General features: G+C 39.3%; 1 protein-coding gene across 24 annotated transcripts in view; it reads right to left on the bottom strand.

Annotated features, from left to right (window-relative positions):
* ANK3 (ankyrin 3) overlaps positions 1–23,743 on the bottom strand; it is a 388,642-nt gene that overhangs the window by 95,126 nt on the left and 269,773 nt on the right. For all 24 annotated transcript variants that reach the window (XM_052800053.1, XM_052800057.1, XM_052800054.1 and 21 more), the window contains 9 exons: positions 19,098–19,295; positions 16,999–17,097; positions 14,123–14,221; positions 12,751–12,849; positions 10,391–10,588; positions 9,770–9,868; positions 8,940–9,038; positions 5,095–5,292; positions 2,034–2,132 (listed from right to left, as the gene is read on the bottom strand). In XM_052800053.1, coding sequence (XP_052656013.1) covers positions 2,034–2,132; positions 5,095–5,292; positions 8,940–9,038; positions 9,770–9,868; positions 10,391–10,588; positions 12,751–12,849; positions 14,123–14,221; positions 16,999–17,097; positions 19,098–19,295 — 1,188 coding nt within the window. The remainder of the gene's footprint in view (positions 1–2,033; positions 2,133–5,094; positions 5,293–8,939; positions 9,039–9,769; positions 9,869–10,390; positions 10,589–12,750; positions 12,850–14,122; positions 14,222–16,998; positions 17,098–19,097; positions 19,296–23,743) is intronic.

The following is a 23,743-nucleotide window of genomic DNA, read 5'->3' as shown; positions in this document are numbered from 1 at the left end:
GAACATGTGACTGCCTGCACCTGTCAACGTAAATGTCTCCTTAGACTACTTACTATTTGTGGGACAGAGAAGAGTGGGAGAAAGGCAAACACTCACAGACAAGTTGTACAGGCTAGGAGGCGATTCAGCTCTGACCAAGTTAAAAGAATAGGTTCTGCAACGTCTTGCTACAGAAACCAAAACCAGGTAGGAACTACCTTCAGAAAGGCAACCACAAACATCTGAGGAAATAGTGCAAAGAATGAACCAGGGCCGATCTCATCTGCTGCTGGATGATTTAGCAGGTGGTAAGAACCCAGACTGATTCATCTGTAAAATATAGGCTGAGGATATGTTACAAAAGTATAAAGCTGGAGAAGCTCCTGGGATTTCAGCAGAACTATTGCTGTTTCATGTCAGAATAATGTCATTGAAATCAGCAGCTGGTACAGCTGGAATTACACAGTAGAAGAATCACATATGACTTTTCCCTCTACCATGGATTATAATCATTTGAGCTGCAGCCAGAGGTGATGATGGATTCAGCCCTTTCTGAGATGTCAGTGTGATGACAGAATGATAATATTGCTGGACAGTCTGACACACCTGGACATTTCTGGGATGCGAGCACAGCACCTAATTTGTGGCACACACCTAGCAGAGAATTGTGAAAGCTGCTACTCTGCACAAAGGGTGCAGGTCAGATTGTGAGACTTGGTTCGTTTAGCTGATTTGATCAGCTACAGTCCAAGTATTTGACCACAACTGATTTCTTACCCAGCCAAAGGAATGACTCAGAGATCTAGACAATGCATGAAGAACTGTAAGTGTAATCAACACTGAGATCATCATCGTTAAATTCTGAGCACCATATACACCATTAGTAAGCATGAAACCATTTGTACACAGGCTCTCAGAATTTACTCACAACATTGCTCTTAAAACCAATACTGTGAAGCGGGAGGCATCATCGCTTGGGGTCTCAAAAGCCATCCCCAAGCATGTTGGAAAGCCAAGTCTCTTATTTAGGAGTCCAAATATTTACTTTAGGCAAAACTATTTTTAGGCAAGTAAATTTGAAATGGACCACCATCACATATATGCATTTCATATTAGATAACAGTGATAAAGAATTTCAAATTTGTCCTCAAGTCTTAAATGTTTCCTCTCTAATATTATTTCTGAAGGTAGAGTAGAGCAATATTTACTGACAACCTAACAGGTTAATGTTTACCATCAGGAGAACAATGGTCTAGTCTGAACTGAGGACAACAGAAAAGGTCAGTTCCCTAGAATGAACCCATATGATGAAATAGTTCGCCTCACTATGCTTTGCAAAACAAAGTGGCTTAGAAAGAGGCATCCAGTCATGAAGGCTGAGTCAAGCTGTAGGAGTAGGGGGTAATCTTTACAAATGAACAATGGCTTTATTTGCAGAATCATGTCTATGGATGGCTATTTAGTATTAGCTCAGGGAGAGGAGACTACTTTATTTCATAAAGTAAGTCTCATAAGTCATGGGAAAAAGTATTAACCGCTTAATAGCCAGGAATGCCTACATTGCATTTACATTGTTTCTCTTGCTGTAAATACAGATGTTTTAAGTAACAGTTCTCCTGTGTTTTGTTTCTACTGTCAGCTGAATAAAAAGTATGTGCAACATGTAAAAAATACCAAAAGCAGATGAGAGTATGCATATGGTAAAAGACTATATGACTCTGTAGAGAGAGCTCAAGCTTTTCCGAAAGTTTCCTTACATAAAAACCAGATCAATCGCACTTACCTTCAGTGAAACACAACAGTAGGATACAATCTAAATCTATAATGATCTAAATATTTGGCAAGAAATAAGCTTACTGCTCAAAGACTGAGCATAACACTAAACATGCAAGTTTACACATCCTCAGTTTTTAGAATATATTCTATAATAATTTATTACAAGGAATATTTCTCTGCTATTATTTCAGTTTCACCCTGAAATCGATTACTAGTCCAATCTACAGGCTCATGCCTCCTTGAAAGGAAATAATACATGTTGACAGTGGTGTTCGTACCTTCGTCTGTGCATCAACAGCAGCTCCTTGATTAACAAGAACCTCTGCTACATTTACCCTATCTTCCTGAGCAGCCAGGTGGAGTGGCGTCAGTCCACTCTGTAAATTAGAAGCAACAAGTAACAATCTTCAGAGGCAGCACATGAATACTAAAATGCAAATTCAGGTATCAGTAAGACTCAAAACATCCTACTGAATTTAAAAAAATATATAAATTCCACTTTCACTGTGTAATGTGCTTCCTAATCACATTTGTTGATTTGCATGAAAGCACAATTTGAAAGCCAGGAAGATAATGTTTTTTATACAAGGAACATTTTTTCATGCAATGTTAAATATGGGATAGCAAATTATAGCACTTTAAGAAAAAGTCACATAGTATTTTTTTACCTCCTAATTCACTTAAAACAAGTAAGATTTTAAAAGAAATACTGAATTATTATTTATACTTCTACAAGTTTTCTAGAAGTAACATTCACTCAGATTTATCCTTACCTTTTACTCCTCTACTTGACCATTTTCAAACACAAACAGAAAAGATAAAACTACATTTCTCTGAGATCAGGTCCATTTCTCTCTGCCCAGGGAGTATACAGACTTGCTCGATGACATGTACTGACACTCTTACTTTTTGGATAGCTCATTATTTTTCTTATCTGAAACTTGAGATCTAAAATCCTTAAAACCTCAGAAAGCTATGCAACTTTCTCTCACATAAAATACTTCAGGTAAAAGGGGTAGAAGAGAGAATCTGCTGAGGGGATGTTGTTAGGACTGGGAAAGAATATAATTTACTTGCAAATTAAGAGTTCTTTTCCTCTCCTCATGTTCCTACTGCCTTTAGTACCAGTGACAGAAGAGTGGGAGGCAGCAGGTGGCACATCAGACAGAAAAACTTGCTAAGTGTCCTACCCTTGAACCCAAACCCATGTCCACAGTGCACTTGCTACCAAAGCCAGTTATTCTGAGTGTCCCACTGTACTGTACTCTAACATGCAATCCTGATGACAATGCAGCTTAGGTGGGTCATGTTACACAAATACATAACAGTAACCAATTTGTCCTGGTTTCGTCTGGGATAGAGTTAATTTTCTTTCTAGTAGCTGGTATAGTGTTATGGTTTGGATTTAGTGTGAGAAGAATGTTGATAACACACTGATGTTTTCAGTTGTTGCTAAGTAGTGTTTAGACTAAGTCAAGGAGTTTTCAGCTTCTCATGCCCAGCCAGCAAGAAGGCTGGGGGGGCACAAGAAGCTGGGAGGGGACACAGCCAGGGCAGCTGACCCAAACTGGCCAAAGGGATATTCCATATCATGTGACATCATGCCCAGTATATAAGCTGGGGGGAGTTGGCCTGGGGGGATCGCTGCTTGGGAACTCACTGGGCATCGGTCAGCGGGTGGTGAGCAATTGCATTGTGGAACACTTGTTTTGTATATTCCAATCCTTTTATTATTATTGTCATTTTATTGTTATTATTATCATTATTAGTTTCTTCCTTTCTGTTGTATTAAACTGTTCTTATCTCAACCTGCGAGTTTTACTTTTTTGTTTTCCCCAATTCTCTCCCCCATCCCACTGGGTGGGGGGGAAGTGAGCGAGCAGCTGCGTGGTGCCTAGTTGCTGGCTGGGGTTAAACCATGACACAACTGTAAATTACCTAATGGAGCCTGGATATTATGGGCCAAACCTTCTGAAAAGATTTAATAAGTGCTCAGTGCCCACACTGGGGCTCTGAGTATTCAGCTCCCAACCATTCTGTGGATCCTGAAGAAAACAAATGTACTTTTTATTCACATTGCAAAACGCAAAAGTTAGTGTGCTTTAAATATCTGGCTTCAAATGTACATGCTGAGCTCAGAGGAAACATGCATCCTTAAGTGAGTACAGGGGGAACTATTTTCAAAAGGTGGTGTTATCAGTATAACAAGAAACTAGAGATTACAACTGAACAGTAACAGATTGAAGGATGATGCAGGTAATTAACCTCTGGTGGCACCGAATCAAAATGCCAAGCAGCTGCAATCATGCTCTCTGTATTAGCCTCAGCAGCAAAACCATGATAGCCAATGTGATGCAGAATGTGTACATGGCAAATTCCTCTGTGGGGATACAAAGTACATCCTGCACTGCATAAGCCCACACACTTGATTGAGACTGGGGAAAAAGATCAGCATCTGCAAGAGAAGCTTCCTGAAGGAGGGCCCCAAAATAATCAAACTGTAAAGTCAGAAACAAGAAAACACAGCAGCCTTGTGCAGCATCACCCACAGCCTCAGAGGACACTGAGTCTTTCTACCTGCTGAGAATAAGAAATATTTTCCATGAAAAACTTTTCTCTTGCCTTTCTACTTTAGCCACATAAATCCATACTGAAACTGCACTTTAAAACACCTCTGATGTCTAGTGGGGTATTTAAAGAATTAAGGCTGCACATTTGCTAGAAACATTACTATAGAGCAGAATTAATAGCCTATAAATTCATACATATAGAAACTAAAATCTACCAACTTCCCTTTCCTGCCCTCAGGAGAAATTACACCAAAGTCACTGTGCTCTGAGGAACACCCCCTGGGGAGGAAGAATCACTTATATTAATGAACAAAATCTCAGACAACCTTGCTGTTATTATCCCATTAAAAAAATCAGCTTCCCTTAACTAGTTTGTTGTTACCACTCCTTAGTGGGCAGGCATATATCTAGAGGCTCATATATGACATGCACCAACCACACTAACTGCTGCGGGGAGGAAGACATTTTCTCTCTGGACATGTTTTGGCAGGCTAGCATAACATGGAAGGAAAGGAGATGGATTAATAAGCTCCTCTGCAGCATGTGCTATCATCAAAACTTGAGTACTATGAAATACAGTTCATTCAGTGTGACATGGCATGCTGCATGCTGCTCTCTTTGCTAGAAGAAATGATGATGTGTATTCAAACACCTGCAGTGGTTTTCAAAGCGTGCAGCATCACAGTCGACAAAATTTAACTGCAGGCCCCTATCCTTCTCATCACCATGTTTGTTTATTGCCTTAGCACCAAGCAGGGGGAACACTTACCTTGTTGCTGAGATTTACATTAGCATTTCTAGTAAGAAGCAATGACACCATGTCCACGTGGCCATCCTGAGAGGCAAGATGTACAGGGGCAATACCCTGTCTGGTTACAGCATTGGCATCAGCACCATATTCCAGCAGTGTAGTTGCTATGTCCATCTGGTTTTTCTTGGCAGCTATGTGCAGTGGCGTATAGCCATTCTGTCAACAGAAAGCACTTCATTGCAAGCTACTCATTAAACGATGGGATAAATTACTTTCCTGTACCTACCCAACTCTATGAAAGTTAAGTCATCAGTTCTAAAAATTCTGACAAACACAGTCAAATACAATATTAACTAGTTGTACAAATGAATGTATCAGAGCTTTAAGCAATCTGGTTTTGAAAGTACTGCTACAAATAGGAGGATTCTGAAAGAAACTTTCAAATTTGGGAAAAAAATATCTGTTCAGAAGAGCACAACCTATAGCAATAGCAATTTGAGTTCCATTTCACAGACATTTGCTATTTTTCCTTAAATGTATATAAAATCTTTAACAAACAGAAGAGCAGGATGTGTGTTCGTAACCCAGAACAGCTGTTATTGTTTGGTTTCTTTCCCATTTCCCAGTGTGAATGAAAGCATTATGTACATGAAATATGGCCTTTCCTGCAGCATTTACCCTAGCCTTACTGACAGGCTGGTTTTGTTCAGATCAAGGGAAAATTAAAGCATATAACTTTATAGTCTTGCATTCTTTATTTTTTTATTCCTTCCAATATGTCTACCCAGTGAGCCCACTACTAAAAATAAAAATGCAGTATCTGTTGCATGATAAAATTTTATAATTCTAAAAAAGGATAGATTTGGCAGAAAATAGATAAATAGATATAAAGAATAACTGATTAGCACACAAATACCAAAACACTGACTAAGGTATGACCAGCTTTTGGTACAGATTGCAAAGCCTGTTTAATCAAGAACTTTGTCTTTCAAAAATGTATTAGACCTCATTGTAAAGCAAATGGCAAATGTGCACATGTATGCATGTGACTAAGGAAGAAGGTCGGAGGGGACAAGACCCTAGCTACATAAGCCATTTTGTACGGTATCGTAAGTACCACATGCATGTCAGTTTACACAGCCCAATAAAATCTACCTTAAGGCACAAAGCATTCACCTGGCTTGGCTCCTCCCTGCGCCCCATGGGGCAGCAGGGCTGGACTATACAGGAAAGCAGGTCACAACAGATGCAGGGCGATGCAGGTAGGAGCAAAGAATAAATAAACAGGGGCACACAAATGATTACAAGAGAGCTTTAACAGTAATCTGTAAGTGAGAGATGCACAGCACTAACTCCATGTGGAAAAGGTTCTGTAACCTTCAAAATTCAATTCAGATTCAGTTCAGACCTTAGATACTAAGATACTTCAAAATGACACCCAGGAAACACAGTGCCACAATTAATAAGGGACGTATAGAGCCACTGAATTTTCACTTTGAAGATAAAATGCTTCAGGAAAAACAAACACAATCCTCTCCCTTAGACTTCCTGCACGATACTGACATGTAAAACAGCATTGCCACATAAGCACCTACTAAATCCTAAATACTACGTCCTAAATCTTGCGTATATGCTAAACTCTGTGTATTTTAAATGGAGCTCATGTATATTTTGTAAAATAACAAATACATTTTTCAAGCCTTTTTCTCAGAAATGGGCATATGTTGCTTTCAGTGCAATGGAAAGCAGCAGGTTGCCAAGAGAAGGCAAAAAGAAAGCTGAAAAATAAAAGCTGAAATTCAGTTCAGTCTCAGACTGCATCTTCTCCTCATACGGGCTGTGCTCTGCCACTATGCATAGACACAGAAGGGAATGAAGAAGTTTGGAAGGATGGGTATTGTGTTATTCTGGGTGGAGGGAAGAGGTAAAAAGGGAAAATGGTTAAAGGTGAAGCGATAGAGAAAAACCGGGGCTTTGGGGGTGGGAGGGAGAGCAAGAGAAGTATTGTGAAGTGCATGCCAAATTAAAATTAGGCACAAGCCTAATTTTTGCCTATAAAAAAGAGAATGGTTCATCAGAATAACTGTTTGTACCACAGCGCTGTACATGGCTATTTCCCATACTCTTTCACCGATCACTCTTCAAGGCAAACGCTGCCCGGCCAGGCTAATGAACTACTCTTAAGATCAGCGTTAAAGACAGGAGTGTCACAGAAAAAACTAACTGTGGAGCCAGTGATGAGATATGACATACCACATTTATTTATTAGACTACATTTACAAAAGAAATGGGAAATCATCTGCTGTTACCAACATCAACTTTCAAATGACTGCACCGTGGGTGCCTAAAGCAACAAACATGCTGCTGTTAATTTTATTTAGTATTGATGCTTTTACTCAGTGTTGCTGTGGCTCACTTGCTGCAGAAAAATGCTTTCTTTTAGGAAGACTTACAGCTGGCACTTGAAGGCCTGAAGTGGCAGTGGCAAAACTGTTCTGTTACAGATGGGGAAGCTAAGGTGACCTGACACGTGAGTTTGTGTAATATTATACCACAGTCTATAGCGCTTCCACCTTGGTTTGGACTTCCCAAGCCCTTGGCAGTGGCTGCTGCAATCCCTGCCCCTACAGGATGCACAGCTTCCACTGGCAGTTTCTTTCAGTGAAAACTGAGTCAGTCTCTTCTCATCCTCTTCAGGAGGCCCTTTCTTCTCCACAGTGGCATTTAAGAGTGCTGTGTTGCAGTAGTAAAAGATCAGAGATCACTCCAGTTCACCTCCTGAGGCACTGCTCTGGCAGATTGCCACTATCGACATTATAGATTTTAAACTGTGCCATTGCTGCTGGCTATCCATGTTTATTTAACTTTCCTCTCTTTTGCACCACAAATTCTGGGACCTACCATGTATGACAGACTCTATCCTCTTCTTCAGCCATGCAGAAGGCCTGTAGTGTTATGGCTGTATTCAGTCATGTGTGAGAGGAAGGCAATCAAGGAGAGTTGTCTGTCTATCTATGATACTGGCTTTTCCACTAGCTCTCCGTTTTCCACAGTGTTTTTTGCAGTGATTTTAGGAATGTACCTGGGTTGTTTCAGATGAGATATTTACACTGCACTTAGCCCACTTGAACCTACATATGCTTCCACCTTGTTTTACTTATTGTTGTTGTCCAACTATCAATTATTGATTCACACTTAAAACTGGGATCCACAAAAGATATAGACACTTTAAGCTTCTCTAAATTCTTTCTTCTACTCAGAACTAGAATACATTTAAATATTTATTCTTTCACATCCCCTGAAATCTTACACTATGTGTTTTCTTGCCTACTGTAATTGCAATCAAAGCAGGGCTGTGACTAGTTGTTTTATTTTCTCACCAGTCCATTTACACCGTGGTAGAAGTATTGTGAAGCACATTAATAATTACATACGTTGTACTGAGAAACATATCACACGTCAGGAGTAATCCTGTGGCACAACATAGGAGAACTACCCTTGTGTAGCAAAGCATTATCTCCAAGCTTGCCCTGCACAGATGTTAAGATGCAATAATAGAAAGTTGGCTGGCTTGGACAAGTACTAAGGAGACCAGACAAGTGAAAGCAAGGCTCAGTATTTGCCAAGACTGAACTTTATTGAAACTAGACATTTTAAATGTTTCTATATTTGCTTTTTTACTGCTATTTTATTCACCTGCAGAATTATTCTAACAGCTTTATGTGGTTGTGAGACATTAATAAACAAGGTCACTGAGCCCCCTGTAATTGCAAGCACATACAGCCTAGAAAGAACCAGACAGGAAATATAAAGTGACACAAAAATCCTACATATTGTTCCCCCAGAGTGGCCAGTACTTGTACCTTGGCAGATGCGTGAGGTGAAGCTCCCTGGTCCAACAGTAGGAGTGCCACTTTTTGATTATCGTAGTGTGCAGCTACATGCAGTGGAGTTAAACCGCTCTAAAAACACATGCAGAACAAACAAGTGCTGTTACAGACCTTCTGCAGGGAAAACTTAAGAGTTTGGAAAATCGGAGTAGATAAGGTGAAAAAACACATTTGTTATTCATTCATGTATCCAGAGTCTTTGATAACTTTAGAATCAAAAATAAAACAGAGATTTGAAAATCCTTACTGAGTTGTGAAAGCCCTTTTCACTTTTCCCAGGGAAGATGAACAGAGAAGCACATATCTGTGCTGCCCCCAGGACAGAGCAGGTAAGGAATTTTGACCCTGAGGTCACACCCTCGGCAATGTTTTTCTTTTACTGCAGTGGATAAGTAAACTGTCCCTTGGATCTGTAAAAATCCAAGCTGGGCTAGTTTAAAAAGCTTGAGGTCCTTCTGGGCTTTTCCCCCTGTCATGACACCTGGGGGAGCAGAGCCAGCTGCCTTAATACTCTGATAAGGACTGTAAATAGTCTGGGCAGGAAGGTTTGTCTCCATTCCCCTAGATGGGTACAGAGAGGACGTAATTTTGTTGTCAATTAATGACAATAAAAGTCACTTGTGTCAAGAGTTTGCTGGCTCTTGGCAGCCCCAACAGGGACTGGAATATTACATGAAACCCCTTCCAGTTAAACCCAGGCTGTGGATACTAGTGTGATGGTAAGTAGGTAGAAGGATATTATTAGAATATTATGTGCATTTAGATATTTGCTGTGCAAGTGGCAGTGGCTTCTTCCATCCTACCTTTCCAGAAGCATCAGGAGATGCATTCTTCTGAAGCAGAAGGTTGGCTACCTCAATTTTCCCATATTTTGCTGCCACATGTAGAGGAGTAAATCCTTTCTATAAGAGAAAGCAGTTATATAGCAGCCTCGCGCACTCTTTTTCAGTGTAAGGTTTTTCTCTGATCTACAAGGATACTGCTGTTTGCATCCATGCCCTTACATAGTCCTGAGTACAGGCAGTAAGTCTGCAGATTCCCAACTGCCCTGGCAGGTCTGGAGGCCCTCCCTTGCAAGGCAAAGCCCTGTCTACATTAAAACAACTGTAAAAAGGGAAGAGTCAGTTCCTTTCTTCACACCACCAAAGACCCAAGGACAAGGCTGCGTAACAGCTTATCAACTCCCATCAGGAATTTCTGCCCTGCATTCCTTTCATTCCAAGAAAATGCATGTCTGATCACTGGGATATGTTATACATCAGGCTCTGAGGTAAAAGCATGAAGCTTTGTACTCTTTTAACAAAATGTAGTTTATTCTTACATTATTTGTATGCATATATGACTCTCGCAGCATTTAATTTACAAGTAGCACTTGCTACAGGTATATTTTACTGTTGACGCTATCACTTTTGCAACTCCCTTACCTTGGTAATGATAGATAAAGATGCACCATGATCCAGAAGAACAGAAGCTACATCTTCATGTCCTTCTCGAGCAGAAAGATGCAGGGGTGTATAGCCAGACGTTGTAGCTGCATTTGGAGATGCTCCTTGCTGTAGCAGCTGTTGTACTATATCTGCTTTTCCCAGTCGAGCAGAAATGTGCAGTGGTGTTTGGTCATCCTAAACATAAAGGAAACAATACAGTCCTACATAAGAAAACTAAGGCTCATATTTTGACAGAAAATATTTGCTCAGATTCTATCGCTTTTCAAAATTGCAGAAGAGCATTAATTCTACTGAGGTCTTACCTAGTGAATATTGCATGCTGGCTTTCCCTTTGTCATATAATAAAGGTATCCTGTGCTTTGTTGATGCATCACAAAATATTCTAGACAGGTACATAATCCATAACAGTAAATAAACTGATCGATTTTCTTCTTCTGGTTTTGCCTCACTTTGCTTTGCCACTAAGGTGCATTGAGTTTCCTGTTGAATTTGAGACCTTTCTTAAAATGCAGCAAATGCATAGCTCTGTTCCTCACATCTTGATCTCTTTTATGATTCCCAGCAACATTTAACAACTCAATCAGTTGTTTGGGATGACCTGAAGTGCTTAGCATATTATTGCCTGGTAACTTGCATTAAGTATCATATTCTGTGCTTTTTTACTGGTCAATGATTTGTTTGGTATTTTGCAGATAACTTTACAGTGGATGTAACTGAAGATAAAGCGTGGTGTTGAAATTCACTGTCATTTTCTCACTGCTCATTCAGAACACAATAATCCTAATGGTTTTAAGTATATGGGTTGCCCTGTCATGAGTCTCATTGTTTATTTATTTTCCTTCTGTGAAAATATTGTGGTTGTTTGTGACCTTGTTCTGAGTGTCTAATAGATAATTTCTTCCTTATTCATTATTTGGTTTTGTATTTTTGTCCTCCCCATTCTCAGTTGTACAAACTTTGAATTAAGCACAGTATCACAACAGTATGGCCAACAAAGCCTGTGACTTTATTTTTTTCGTATTCCTCACAAATCTATTCAAACATCTTTCTCTCCCCAGTTTTCCCTGCTGAATTTCCTACCTTTTGAGCACTGCTACCCCACGTCCTGCAGCAGAGTAGTTCTGGGGTGTTCTCTGCCAGGGAGACTTCTGCCCATGCCCATCCTACAATAGTGATTTTACACCTTTGGGATTTAGGATGAGAGTGCATCAGGATGTGAATACTGCTCTTCTGCAGGGAAATTCTCCTCTGACTGGTGAAGAGCCTTTGCCGTTCTTAAATGTTTCCAGTTTATGCCCATTTCCCACAAATTTCTCACGGCTGATGTTAGCACTGGTGTATAATCTATTACTTGTATTTAGTTGTTATTTATGATAACAAATTGATCACAGGCCATGGCAGTTTGCACAAATTAATTCATTGCATGAAATCACTTAGAAAATATTTGCATGACTGTGCTTCTGAGCATGAGCTGTTCACTTTCAAGGCTGTCTTTGGAGATTTATAGACCCCACGATTCACTTCTATTGTCAGACTGCTTGCAGATATGAAGTGTATCTGCTATAAATATTTAGTCAAGAGTTCCTTATAAGTAGATATTCTTACTAGTCACTTTATTTGTGAACCAATTCACAGATTTCTTTGAAATTGTATTGATTTAATCACTATTTGAAAAAAAAAGTTTTCCTAGTTTTATCTATTAAGACTGCTATTTATTGCATCCATTTATGTCATTCCCCTGTCTGTTTCCTGGAACTCTTTTATTTCCATAATTTTGTATGTTTCTTCAGTGGCTCTTGACCATTTCTTTTTCCTTCCCCCTTATCTTCCTCAATTGCAACTGTTTCTATAGGGTCCGTTCCTTCTTTCCAGCCCTAAGCTACATCCCCTTACTGTGCCTCCTTACTTTAGGAGGTGTTCTTTAGAAGTACAATTATTTTTGAATGCATACAGGCTGATGCTTTAGGGACATGACTGGAAACACCAGCAGCCTAGGGTTTACAGTTTTGCAGAAATAAAAGCAGCTTTGAGGCATTCCTCCCCCTCCTTGATTCCCACCCCAAAAGAAAACTCTTCAAACGCGTAATAGTTTATATTAAAAGCTGACAAAAAAAGGGGCATGGTATTAACTTGACATCTCCTGCCTTCTCTCTTACATACAGATCACTGGTGACTACAGTAAAAGGGTACGTAACGAAGTATCAGTGGTCATTACACCAAGGCCCTTGGCTTCATCTCCTTTTCTCTTCCCAAAAGACACATGCAAGATGAATGTGATTCCTTGCTTTGTTAAATATAGATAATCTAGGGTTATTACACCTGGACCATCACCTTACCTTAGCTTTAGCCTCCACCTGGGCTCCATTTTGTACCAGGTATCGAACGACTTCTGTTTGGCCCGCTCTGGCAGCCATGTGCAGCGCCGTTTCTCCTCTCTAGCACGCAGCAGCAAAAACAAAATATCATTAAAAACACACTGCAGGAAAAATAAACCCAAACATGTTTCATAAATACAAAAATACTGGCAACCCAGTTCAGAATAATCTCCATTAGAATATTTTGTAGTAGTTGTCTGTGAGCAAGATGGGAGATTAAGTCAATAATTGACCTCTTAGCTGTATGCTACAAAGCAGTTTATTTCAGGGTCAGATTCCCAACACAATAGTGCCTTTGTCACCAGTCTTTTGCTGAAAAGAGACAGCGCAATTTTTGTATTTACTAGCATTTTACGAACAGTGTTAAAAATAACATCCATTTAAATAGAGCCTAATTTAGTCAAACAGTTTATTTCAAATTTTGTATATCCAGATACACATATATTTGGCTCTCCTCCTGCTATGCCCTGTGACCCTACTATCATTTGTTATCTGACAAGCACTGAGATGAGTGAACAAGAGGAAAAAAAATAATTCCTGAGTACATTAATCTAAGGCTTCATGGACTTAATTAAAGACAAATCCAAGGAAATCAGAATAAATTCAGGAGGGAAACTGCTTTCTACATTTTCAGACATCAATATAACACCTGCTAATTTACAAATGGTGTTGCATTTTTATATAATCTAATAGAATTAGCAGATGAAGACTTGAATAAAAGATTGTATTTTAACTGCACCTGTGTATGGAATGCAAAAGGGAGATTTTGAGGCCAAACTGTTAAAAAGAAATAACGAGCTTCTACTTTCCCCCCCATTTCCCAACTTTCAAATATCCATCTAACAATGACTTCAGTTTTTACACATGCCCTGGGAGCCTTGGGGCACACAGTGCACATCCAGTAGAAAAGCACACTTGTACAGCTGTATGGACACAGGCAATATGTCCCAACAATCTGCTGCAATCTGTTGATAACAGCAGAACTTTCCTTAAATGGTAGGCCCCTGGGGTCTGGGGAAAACAGTGCTCAACAGTCAAGTACACATCTCAAAAATTACACATGAGAAGCTACAGTGTGTTCTCACTCTTTACTTCAGAAAATAAAAAGAATAGAGTCTGCTTAAGGTCAGACTCTTTTGAGGTTTCCTCAACCTGTCAAGCATCTCCCAAGTAGGAGTCAGCAGGTTGCACTTTCCCATGACTCCAGTAGGAGCCACGACTGCTATGGAGGTGGATGGTGAACACCAGAATTAGGCACTTCACAACAGTCCTGCTCCCAGATATTATAATGTATTCACAGTTTTGCCATGCTGAAAGGAAGCCTGTTACTCACCACATTGGTAGTGTTGGGTGATGCTCCATGATGCATTAGCTGCGATACAATATTTACATGTCCCATGAAGGCAGCAACATGGATTGGAGTTAGGCCCGACTGAAAACCAAACCAAAATCAAACTTAAATTCCTACCTCCACACTCCTTTACAAGAATGCCATGGGGAAAATGTAAGTTATTCTAAAGTAAGTAAGCCCAAGTGCTTGCTCTTCTGAGAAGATCTCGTCTTCTCAAAAACATATACACATGCTTAAACTAAAGGGCACACAGAATTAGAAACACCTATGAGTATGATTCATGAGCAAACATAAACACATTCTGGGAATTCAGTAGTTCTTCATCGACTAAAATCAACTATAGCTAAGGAAGATTTCTTCCTCAAGTTTTTGCTAAATATCATCTTGGACCAGGAAAAAAAAAAAAAAGGGTAGAAGCATTCCCAGTACAAAGATAAGACTTTCTGGAACATTCAGCTAATGCAAAAAAGATGCAATGTCCATTGTCCCCACCAAATCCAGTTGCTTGTGGATGAACAAATGGTCTATTGAACATAGTGGTGAGCTCCATCCCCACTGTTTCTCCAGGAGAAAGGGAATTCAAAACTGTGGCATCCAGCCAGAGAGGCACAGACACAAATGACATGGGCTAAAGAGAATTCCCCCTTCCCTCAGCACCTTGTGGCACCATCACAAATCTGCACCACTGCCCTTATACAAGATATAAAAGACCAGCTGGAGGGAAAGAGAGAGAGAGAGAGAGAAGGAGAGATGAAAAAAGGGAGCAGTCATTTAGCAGGGGATGACCTCAAGGATTTTACTTTAGAAATTCAATCAATAGTTAATATTTTTCCATGTAGAACTACCCTGAAGCTTTTTCAGAGCTGCTTCTGCACAGCTGTACCAACAGTCAGCCAGAGGCTGCAGAAGGAGGTCTTGCCACCAAGAGAAGGAGAAAGATCAGTGGATCTCTGGAAATCCCCTGATTTAGGCAGATTCCTCATAGACGTAAACAAGTCCCAGGAGGGTAGAGTTAAGGACAACACACTTCTGTTCCTTTCTCATGCAGAACAGCAAACATGAGCAGGAAGGCAGAATAACTGCCTGAGTATGTTACTTCTTTTCTCTCTTTCATATAATTTAGTAAATGCTTTTAAAATAATAGACTGCAGGAAATACAACGCATGTGTGTCATCTTTGACCATAAACACAAACTCATACTGCAGAGATTCAAGCCTGCAGCTGAAAAAAAAGGTGCAGTATCTACAAATGGAAGTATGGAATCTACCTGGAAACCAGAGTTTACCACAGAAAAAGGTAATAAGCATTACCTTTAATAAAGAGTTTACATGCAACAATGACTATTTGTAACATTTAGTAGTTTCCTCTTGTTGCATTTGCATTGTTTATTCACATCTAGCAACCAACACTTGTTTGCTCTCAGATTTCTTTGTGGAGGAATACTCTGAAGCTTTCTGGACAATTTGTTTTGACGGCCAGATATAAACTTTCTTTCTGCCTAGAGAAATAGCAGCTTATGTATGGGTGCTGAGTACCAACTCCTAATTCTGCCTTGAAAGGTTGTTACCATATACACAGCCAATGAAAGAAGCAAGCAGGAAGGTAGAGCCCTGCAGTAAAGTACCATGATGAATCTCAACAAATGCAGTCAAATGTGGTTTGAGATCATGTGAGATCTTGGGGACGCAGCAACAGGAAATAAAGGAAGAGCTCTTGCTTTTGGAAAGTTTTTACTTGAAAAAGCAATTCAGAGGGTACAGATCAGACTGTTAACCTGGTTCACTCACACGAGACAGTGTAGTTAAGTGTTGCTGTTGCTTTCATTCTCTTAATTCTTTGCATTTAAGAGGGATAAAATTGAATAAATAGTTTTTCTACTTCCACATTGACTGATTAATATAGAGGACAGGCATCACATCTCTTCTGTTAAGGTTCTCTTTGTGCTTCTCACTCATTTGCTAGCGTGACTTCACATTAGACTCTGAAAGCTGCATCTACAACCCCCATGGTTTTTAACAACTAGCCTGGAGATACGTGAGCTGGAGCAAGGGCAGGCTCTGATCTCTCTCAAGAAAGCTAGGAAGGGAGCTGTATCGTTTGCTACTGAATAGTTAGAACAAAAACCCATGCATCAAATGAAACTCCATTTTGGGGAGGTGAACTGCTCCCAGTTCTACCTTGTTTACTCAATGGAATTGTTTATAATTTTCTAAACTGGCTTCTTCCACAGTGGTCACACATTCCTATATGTGACCTTTCCTCCTAACTTAGTAGAATATACACACACATAGACAACCCAAATTTTCCATAGATACTTAATTAATGTCTAAATTGTGCCAATAACTGGGTGTAGACTATTTCATGCTGACTGAAGTAATAGCATATTGATTTCTGTCGAGCTGATTTGTGATGACTTGTGATGGTGGGTGAACGTAACTTCTGTGTGGAAAGCCAAAACAAGGTCTGAATTAAACCACCTTTCAAAATAGGACTTGAGTGAAGCAGTCTTCACCTTGATCTCCGTAACAGGGTGAATTTCATCTTCAGTGCATTAAATTACAGGCAAAGGTTGGCAGAAATGATAGATCTTTTTAAAAATTTTAATCTGTTTCACTTGTTACTCCTACTGTATTCCCAAAGTATAACAATTGTTTGGGTGTTGTGATCCATTAGGGCAACTGACTTTATTATTCAGTTTTATTATTGGTATTTATTTTATTATTTGGTAATACCTAGTTGAAAATAATTTTTTACTTGATTGCTACATGCTCTTTCAGAAATATTCAAATATTAATCAATACAGTTACAATGAATTTTATAGGAAAAACAAAGACAAATATGAAAAGACCACTTCTTACCTCAGTCACAGCTTGAATTGATGCACCGTGCTTCAGAAGAAGTTCCATTACTTTTATTCTGTTCTTCTTGCAGGCAATGTGAAGAGGTGTGAAACCATTCTGTAAATGAGAAAGAACATACTTTTTGATACTGTGTATGTCATTAAAAAGTAGAATTGGGTATGGAATTCACATAAAACATTCCTCTGTTTTAACAAAACACCTCCCACATTTGTTTTGGCTGCACTGAAGTTTTCATGTAAAAGAGAGAAAAAACTTCTAAAAAGAAAAAGATGTATTTCATATAGCCAGTTTTAATTATGAAATATATTGCCCATTCCAATAAATAATTTCTTTTTAAAAATTCTCAGTTCACCTAAAACTATCAAAGCTTCATTTTCTGCTTAGCATATTCACTGTTAACTGGGTGGTGTTTTTTGTTGGAGTTTTTGGAGGGTTGCGGGGTGGCGTGGGTTGGTTTTCTTTTGACTTTTCAGAACTGCTGGTAAAAAAAACACTTTACCTTTACAAGCTCTGGTATTTGGATCTTCTTCTAAACTAATCTTACTACTTTTTTTTTTTCATTCATTACCTGCCAGTTTACTGTAATTACAACTATTTTGCCCCCTTCTTTAAAAAAAATTGTGTGCAGCAGAGTGAACATTTAAAACTACCATCTTATTTAGTGTGAGATGATATAACGGAAAACAAGTAAAACAGGCAAATAAGCTGTCCAGAGCACCTGCGACTGGTACAGTAACATTAGAGCACTGAATGCTGATGCCGTTCCGTATATTCATCAAAAAACCCTTTGCAGAACAATTCTGAAAACAGCTGACAGAACCGGTCCCTCAAATCTGATCAAAATTAGCTTTTTTACCTGCCATATAGTAAAGAATATCATATGCTTTTGTAACATGAGGTCAGTGCAATTGTCTGTTCCAGTTAAGTGTGAGCAGTGGACAACGTCCAGGGTAAGCTCAGATGTGTTTCAGGGAAGAGTGAGCTCGAGCTCCAGATACTGCACTCAGGCTCCTTCTACTTAATCATCCTGAGTGGGATCAGGACAGAATAAAAGGAAACACCAAAAGATTTAGGGGAAAAGGAAATTTGTGGCTAGGTTACCAGACCAATGACAGGCCACTGCCAACAACTCTGACAAGCTAAACCTGATGATGATTTGCTTATTTCAGAAGGCAAAAATAAATATTAAAGGCCTACAAGTGTCCCTACTTGCTGGTTACAGTGCACAAAACCCTTATATTGTAATACCTTGACCAAAGACACCTGAAGACAGGTTGATCTGACACAAAAAACAGAGGGGCTGAGAAAAGGAATTATGGAGCCTGTGCTGTTTTCAAGGGAGTCAATCCCACCTGGCTTGTGATGGTTTCAGGAGCTCACATAATATTTGAGGAATTGAATGAGTTAGTACCATCAGGCTGTGAAACCAACAGTGAACCCAATTAATGTCAGAATGTAAATTTGTTTGGAACAGTTATTGCAGAACAAATCAAAAAGACATTTTAAAAACAATGGATTGCAAGTATAATTTTGAACAAAATGCATTAATGCATTCAGTTTGTGTGCAGTTTAATGGCACTAACAGATTTCATTGCTAAAGTTTTTAAAGTAGAAAGGCATATGACTCCATTGACATAATTATAAAATACCCCAAATATTCATTATGTAAGTCATTCCTACTTTTTACTGTTTCACATCTTTGAGAGCTAATAAAAATTCTCTCAGTTTCAAACATTGCTGATTTTTTTCTCTTTACAAACATTTAGAAAATGAGAATTCTCTCCATACCAAAAACACAGCAGTTACGTCTGCAGCTGCTTCATCTATTCAGAATCATAACAAGCCACCAGCAGGCAAAAGTGCTCCAGTTACACTAGAAATTCATAAATCACTGTTGACCGTCCATAAGCAAAGGTCTACTCTGATTGCATGGTACATTATCAACAATTCGAACCTCAAGCATCCTCTCTTAGGCTGTAGCAATACAACATATCCTTACTGTCAACCATCAGCAGGCACAAAATAACTCTCAAATAAGTCTCACTGCAACTTCGGAAGAATGTTTAGCTGTGAATAATAACCCGCTGTGTACTCACCAGTGCTTTGGCATTAGGATTAGCTTTCTTGTCCAAGAGAACCTTGGCAACTTTGTAGTGGCCACAGTGGGCGGCAACATGCAGCGCAGTCAGATAGTCATTAGTGACATCATCTACAGGCACGTTGTGCTGAATCAGAAGCTGAACACAGTTTAGATGATCTCCTTGTGTTGCCATGTGCAATGGAGACAAACCATTCTGCGAACAAAAAGACCCGACACTGATGAGTTACAGGATGGTCAGAGAAATGAAACTCCTCCGTGTTGTTCTTAGAGCATTTGTTGTATGAAGAATTTTACAAGCCTAGAGAGCACCCAAAATAAACTTAACATGTTCAGTGTAACAACGAGGGTTCTTACTCTGGCAAAAGCCACGTGGAATTTGGAGCTTGTCTGGTTAGAGTTTGTAGGCAGCTCTCCAAAAAAAAAAAAAAAAAAAGTCATACCGTACCAGCAATGCTCTAAACATAGCTTATATCAGCCAGCATGGCTCAGATAAGTTGCTCTAGTTAGATGAGTTATGTGAAGAACAGCACTTTGTGACTGTTAATACCTCAGCCAGGAAACTTGCTGGTTTTAAAAGCTGCATTAAACTCACCACTCTAATGTAGTCTGCATATACAAAGCATGAGAGAGCAGGTTAGAGCATCATTCAGTAATCACTACAACCTTCCCTCATCCTTCCACTAGTGTTTTCCTGAATTTGGGTTGTACATATGCCTTACACCACATTACACACCTGTGGAGACCATTCTTCCCAGCCAACATTGGTACAACAGCAAAGATTTCAAGTGCAACCAGGCTAAAGAAATCTGCATGAGACCGCCATGATGTGACCTACCAGCGGCAGTGGTAAAGCTCAGTTTCATCAGGGAAACACCTGAAAGATTCATGTTTAGGAACAAAACCTGTACCAAGAATTGTTTCTTGCACTGCTTACAATGGTTGATCAACAAGGTGGCAACATATATTACATTTCCAGAGTAAAAACATGAGAGAAATAATTCTCAGAACTTTAAAGGACTGACCCTATTTCATGACAAAAGATTAAAAAATATGCCAGAATGAAAGAGGTCTTGTTAGCAGAGGTACATGAGCTCCTTAGATAAACCTCAACATACCTTCTTTCATTTGTATTCTTTTTTTTTTTTTTTTTTTTCTTACTTGGTCCCTCTAATGCCAAAATTAGATTCAAGTGCAGGAGTTTTTCTGGTAACACACAATAGTGTATCATCTATAAATGACTCACAGTACACTATGTTTGCCATCATAAAGAAACTGAAACTCTTGCTCACAGATGTAGTGCCCTCATGTGACCGCAGTTAGCAAAGGCAAAGTAGCAATGTAAAACCAGCTGAGATCCCAGGCTTTCTGAAACAGATGATTTCTTTCTTCTCCCTTCCCTATCATAACAGTAATGACAAACATTCAAAATAAAGGTGGAAATACACAGTGAAATAATCTTTAAAAGTGACATGGAAGAAGGACGGTGAAAGCAAACAGGCTAATACTGTCAGAATTTGAAAGCAGTTTATATTCAGTGCTGAGAAGCAGACATTTGTGGACACAATTATATCTTTCAAGTAAGACTATCTCATGGGCATCTCACTTGTGATTTATGTTGGCTTGGATAAGCCTCTCTCCCATTCCCAAAGGCTACTACAGCAATTATCTGCATGGAAGCTTCTTTCTAGCAATGCATTTTAAATGTTTTCACTGTCTTCTAGTGTAGTTAAACAGTAGAATAAAAAGAAGATTAATTCCCCTCAGTCACCAAGCCCTCCTGATAACAGTTTATAACTGATGATGCTTTTTAGGTGATAGTAAAAAATCATGAAACGTTATACACTGTTCTGTTCCATTTCTATAAGAAAGATCCTTCAGGTGAAAAGTGTCATTCTTCACAATAACAGCCAATAAACCACACTTTTTAATGGAGTAGGAAATTGAGAAGTTGACATGGGACTCCTTTATAGGAGAGACTAGTACAAAAGAGGCTGACATTGATGGAAAAGTAGGGAAGAAGCAGAGCAGCCACACCTTAATTTGGGAAAATCAGCAAAATGCTTGACAGAAATCTGTCATGGATGAGAAAAGTGGAGCAACTAGCCACACCTTACAAAAAAGAGCAAGAGACAAGACTGGATACTAAAGAAGTTGATGAAGACAAAACATTATTGGAATATTGTCTGTTGTTATGACCTAAACCAGGCTTGCCCTTAATTCAGTTACAGTAGAAGATACTCTGCAATCTTACACAAGTCAGTTAATATTTCAATGCCTTTGTCTTCTGACTTTTAACATAAAAATATTACATATAACAATGTTCTCCTGTCCCATATCCATGTTGTGAGAGACAATCCACCAATGACCGTAAGAAGTGGGTTTGGTACTTCAGGATGGAGCCACTATATAAACACTGTTATATTACTGTTTTTATGAAGATTGCCAAGAAAATATTAAAAGGTGAAGAAGTTCAAGATTAATCAAAGATGTTGACAGTCACATGATACCTTAAAAAAAAAAAAGAGAGAAGAGGACCACAGAGATGAAGAGATGAAATAGAGTATCAAATGCCTGACTGGGCAAACAAAATTATCGGTGATACATAGCTTATTTTGTAGCTCTGCCAAAGGACTTTAATAAGGGAAAGTGCCATTAACTCTGGGGAGGAAAAAAAAAAAAGAAAAAAAAAAAGGAAAAGAGCCAAACAAGCCTGGAAAAACAGTAATTAAAAAAAGATGGACATTGATACACAGAGATGTCATTTCTCACACAGAAAATCATTGGCATACTCAGGGCTAGAACTCGGTTTTCCTTTTGCTTGTAGAAAACCTCAGATAATCCATTAGGTCATTGCCTCCCCTGAAAATAAATCTAAGGTTATTCCAGTGCAAAAAAGGGTCAGCACTACACTAAACAATCTCTAGCAGGAAATAGCTATCGAACTGCAGTCTGGTTATTCTTCTGAAAGAGTTTTATATAACGTGAGAAAACTTTGTGAAGTTCAAATTCTTTCAAAGATATGCCCTATTTCCAATAATATATGACTTAATTTGAAGAGAATGGAGCCATTTATTTTTGCAGTGGACAGCACTGTAGTTTAGTGCCAACTGAATGGATTCATTTATATCATTCAGAGGTACTGCTACTTCTTAGCTTACCTTCTGAAAATAGTAGAATTAACACACCAGAGGGAAACTCAGGAAGCTCTGCACTTTCTTCTGTTCACTTTTTAACACATAACATAGTTTTCTCTCTTTCAGAGAGGAGGTTCCCAGTTTGCTGAAGGTGTTTATATAAGCCTCTGCAGGTCAACGTCCAAAGTGTGTCTTTCAGCCTTGGGCTATTTCAAACCCACTATCCCACGTTCTCATCTGCCTGATTTTGGCTAGTGAACTCTGGGCCAGGCTGTGTGAATCTCCTCAGGAAGAGGAACAAATTCAAAACCCAGAGGCCTTGAACAGCAGGTTAAGTTTAGGGATAATACCTGACAATATGAAATCCACAAGACAAAGAAATGCAGTTCCTTAGGAGACATTCACATTTATGATAGTGGAAACCAAAGCAATGGGGTTTACTTTTATTCTTTAAGCAATTAATTGAGCTACCAGAGAGTGTGGAAGAGCCTTACTCCCTGGAGTATGAGGTCAAGGCTCTGAGAGTAGCAGCGGTGTGGAGATGCGCCCCAAGGGGCTCCTAGACAGCCCCTTGCTGTCACCCCCTGCTCATGAAGTTTGCAAGTCAGGGCTGTGGCAGTCCATGGAAATTCCACATGCAAAGGATGGGTGGATCCTGTCTGTCAGATTACCCATGACAGCAGTTGCCAATCACTCACTGAGCAGAGGAAAGCTGGTGCCAACCTCCCCAAACAAATGCTAAAAATATTCCAGTAAGAGGAAAAAAAACCCCAAAAACCAAAGAAGAGGGAGGAGAAAAGCAGAATATAGAAGGCACTGGGACAGAATAGGACACAATGACAGAAGAGAGAAAAGAAATAATAGAAGGAAACAAGAAATGTTGTTGGAAATACACTGCTTACAGACTGAGAGAAAAAACGTAGTGGAAGGTTATCTTGGGAAAGAACCTCAACAAATCGCACAACCCAAACATCAACCCTGAATGGGAGAGTCACGGATTGCAGTGGTGCTACAAAGGAGGCTGCTGCACTCAGATTTAAAATCAGCAATAACGGCACAGCAGAGACCACCACCAGAAGAGTTCTGGCAAGTGCGTGCTTTAATGCCAACCCTTGGGTCCAAAGCAACCTGTGCACCCTGGCACAGGTGATTTGAAATTCCTGTGAAGAATTCTGCATGATAAACTGTAGAGAGATAGAAAGTGGAGAAACTGGTAATCAGGCTAAGTCCTAAGGAAATATGAGCTGTCTCTGCAAAGAGAAATTGCTCTATTTTTATCTCTTATCTCTACTCTAGCCTTAGGGTAATTTGGTGCAAGATGAAGATATATTGTAATCACCATGTATTTATTCCAGGATAGATACAGAGATTTTCAACTACTGAAATTCTGAGGGGTAGGGTTACCACACATGCCTTTTTGGTTGGCACAGAAACCTTTTCTTGTGTATCTCAATTTAACACATTTTACATATGCAGACGTGCACTACATACGGCATTCACTTTGGAG

The sequence above is a fragment of the Harpia harpyja genome, chromosome 10 (genome assembly GCF_026419915.1).
Source record: "Harpia harpyja isolate bHarHar1 chromosome 10, bHarHar1 primary haplotype, whole genome shotgun sequence".
NCBI lineage: Eukaryota > Metazoa > Chordata > Aves > Accipitriformes > Accipitridae > Harpia > Harpia harpyja.
Note: the sequence above shows the minus strand (reverse complement) of the source record. Positions and strands in the feature narration are given on the sequence as shown.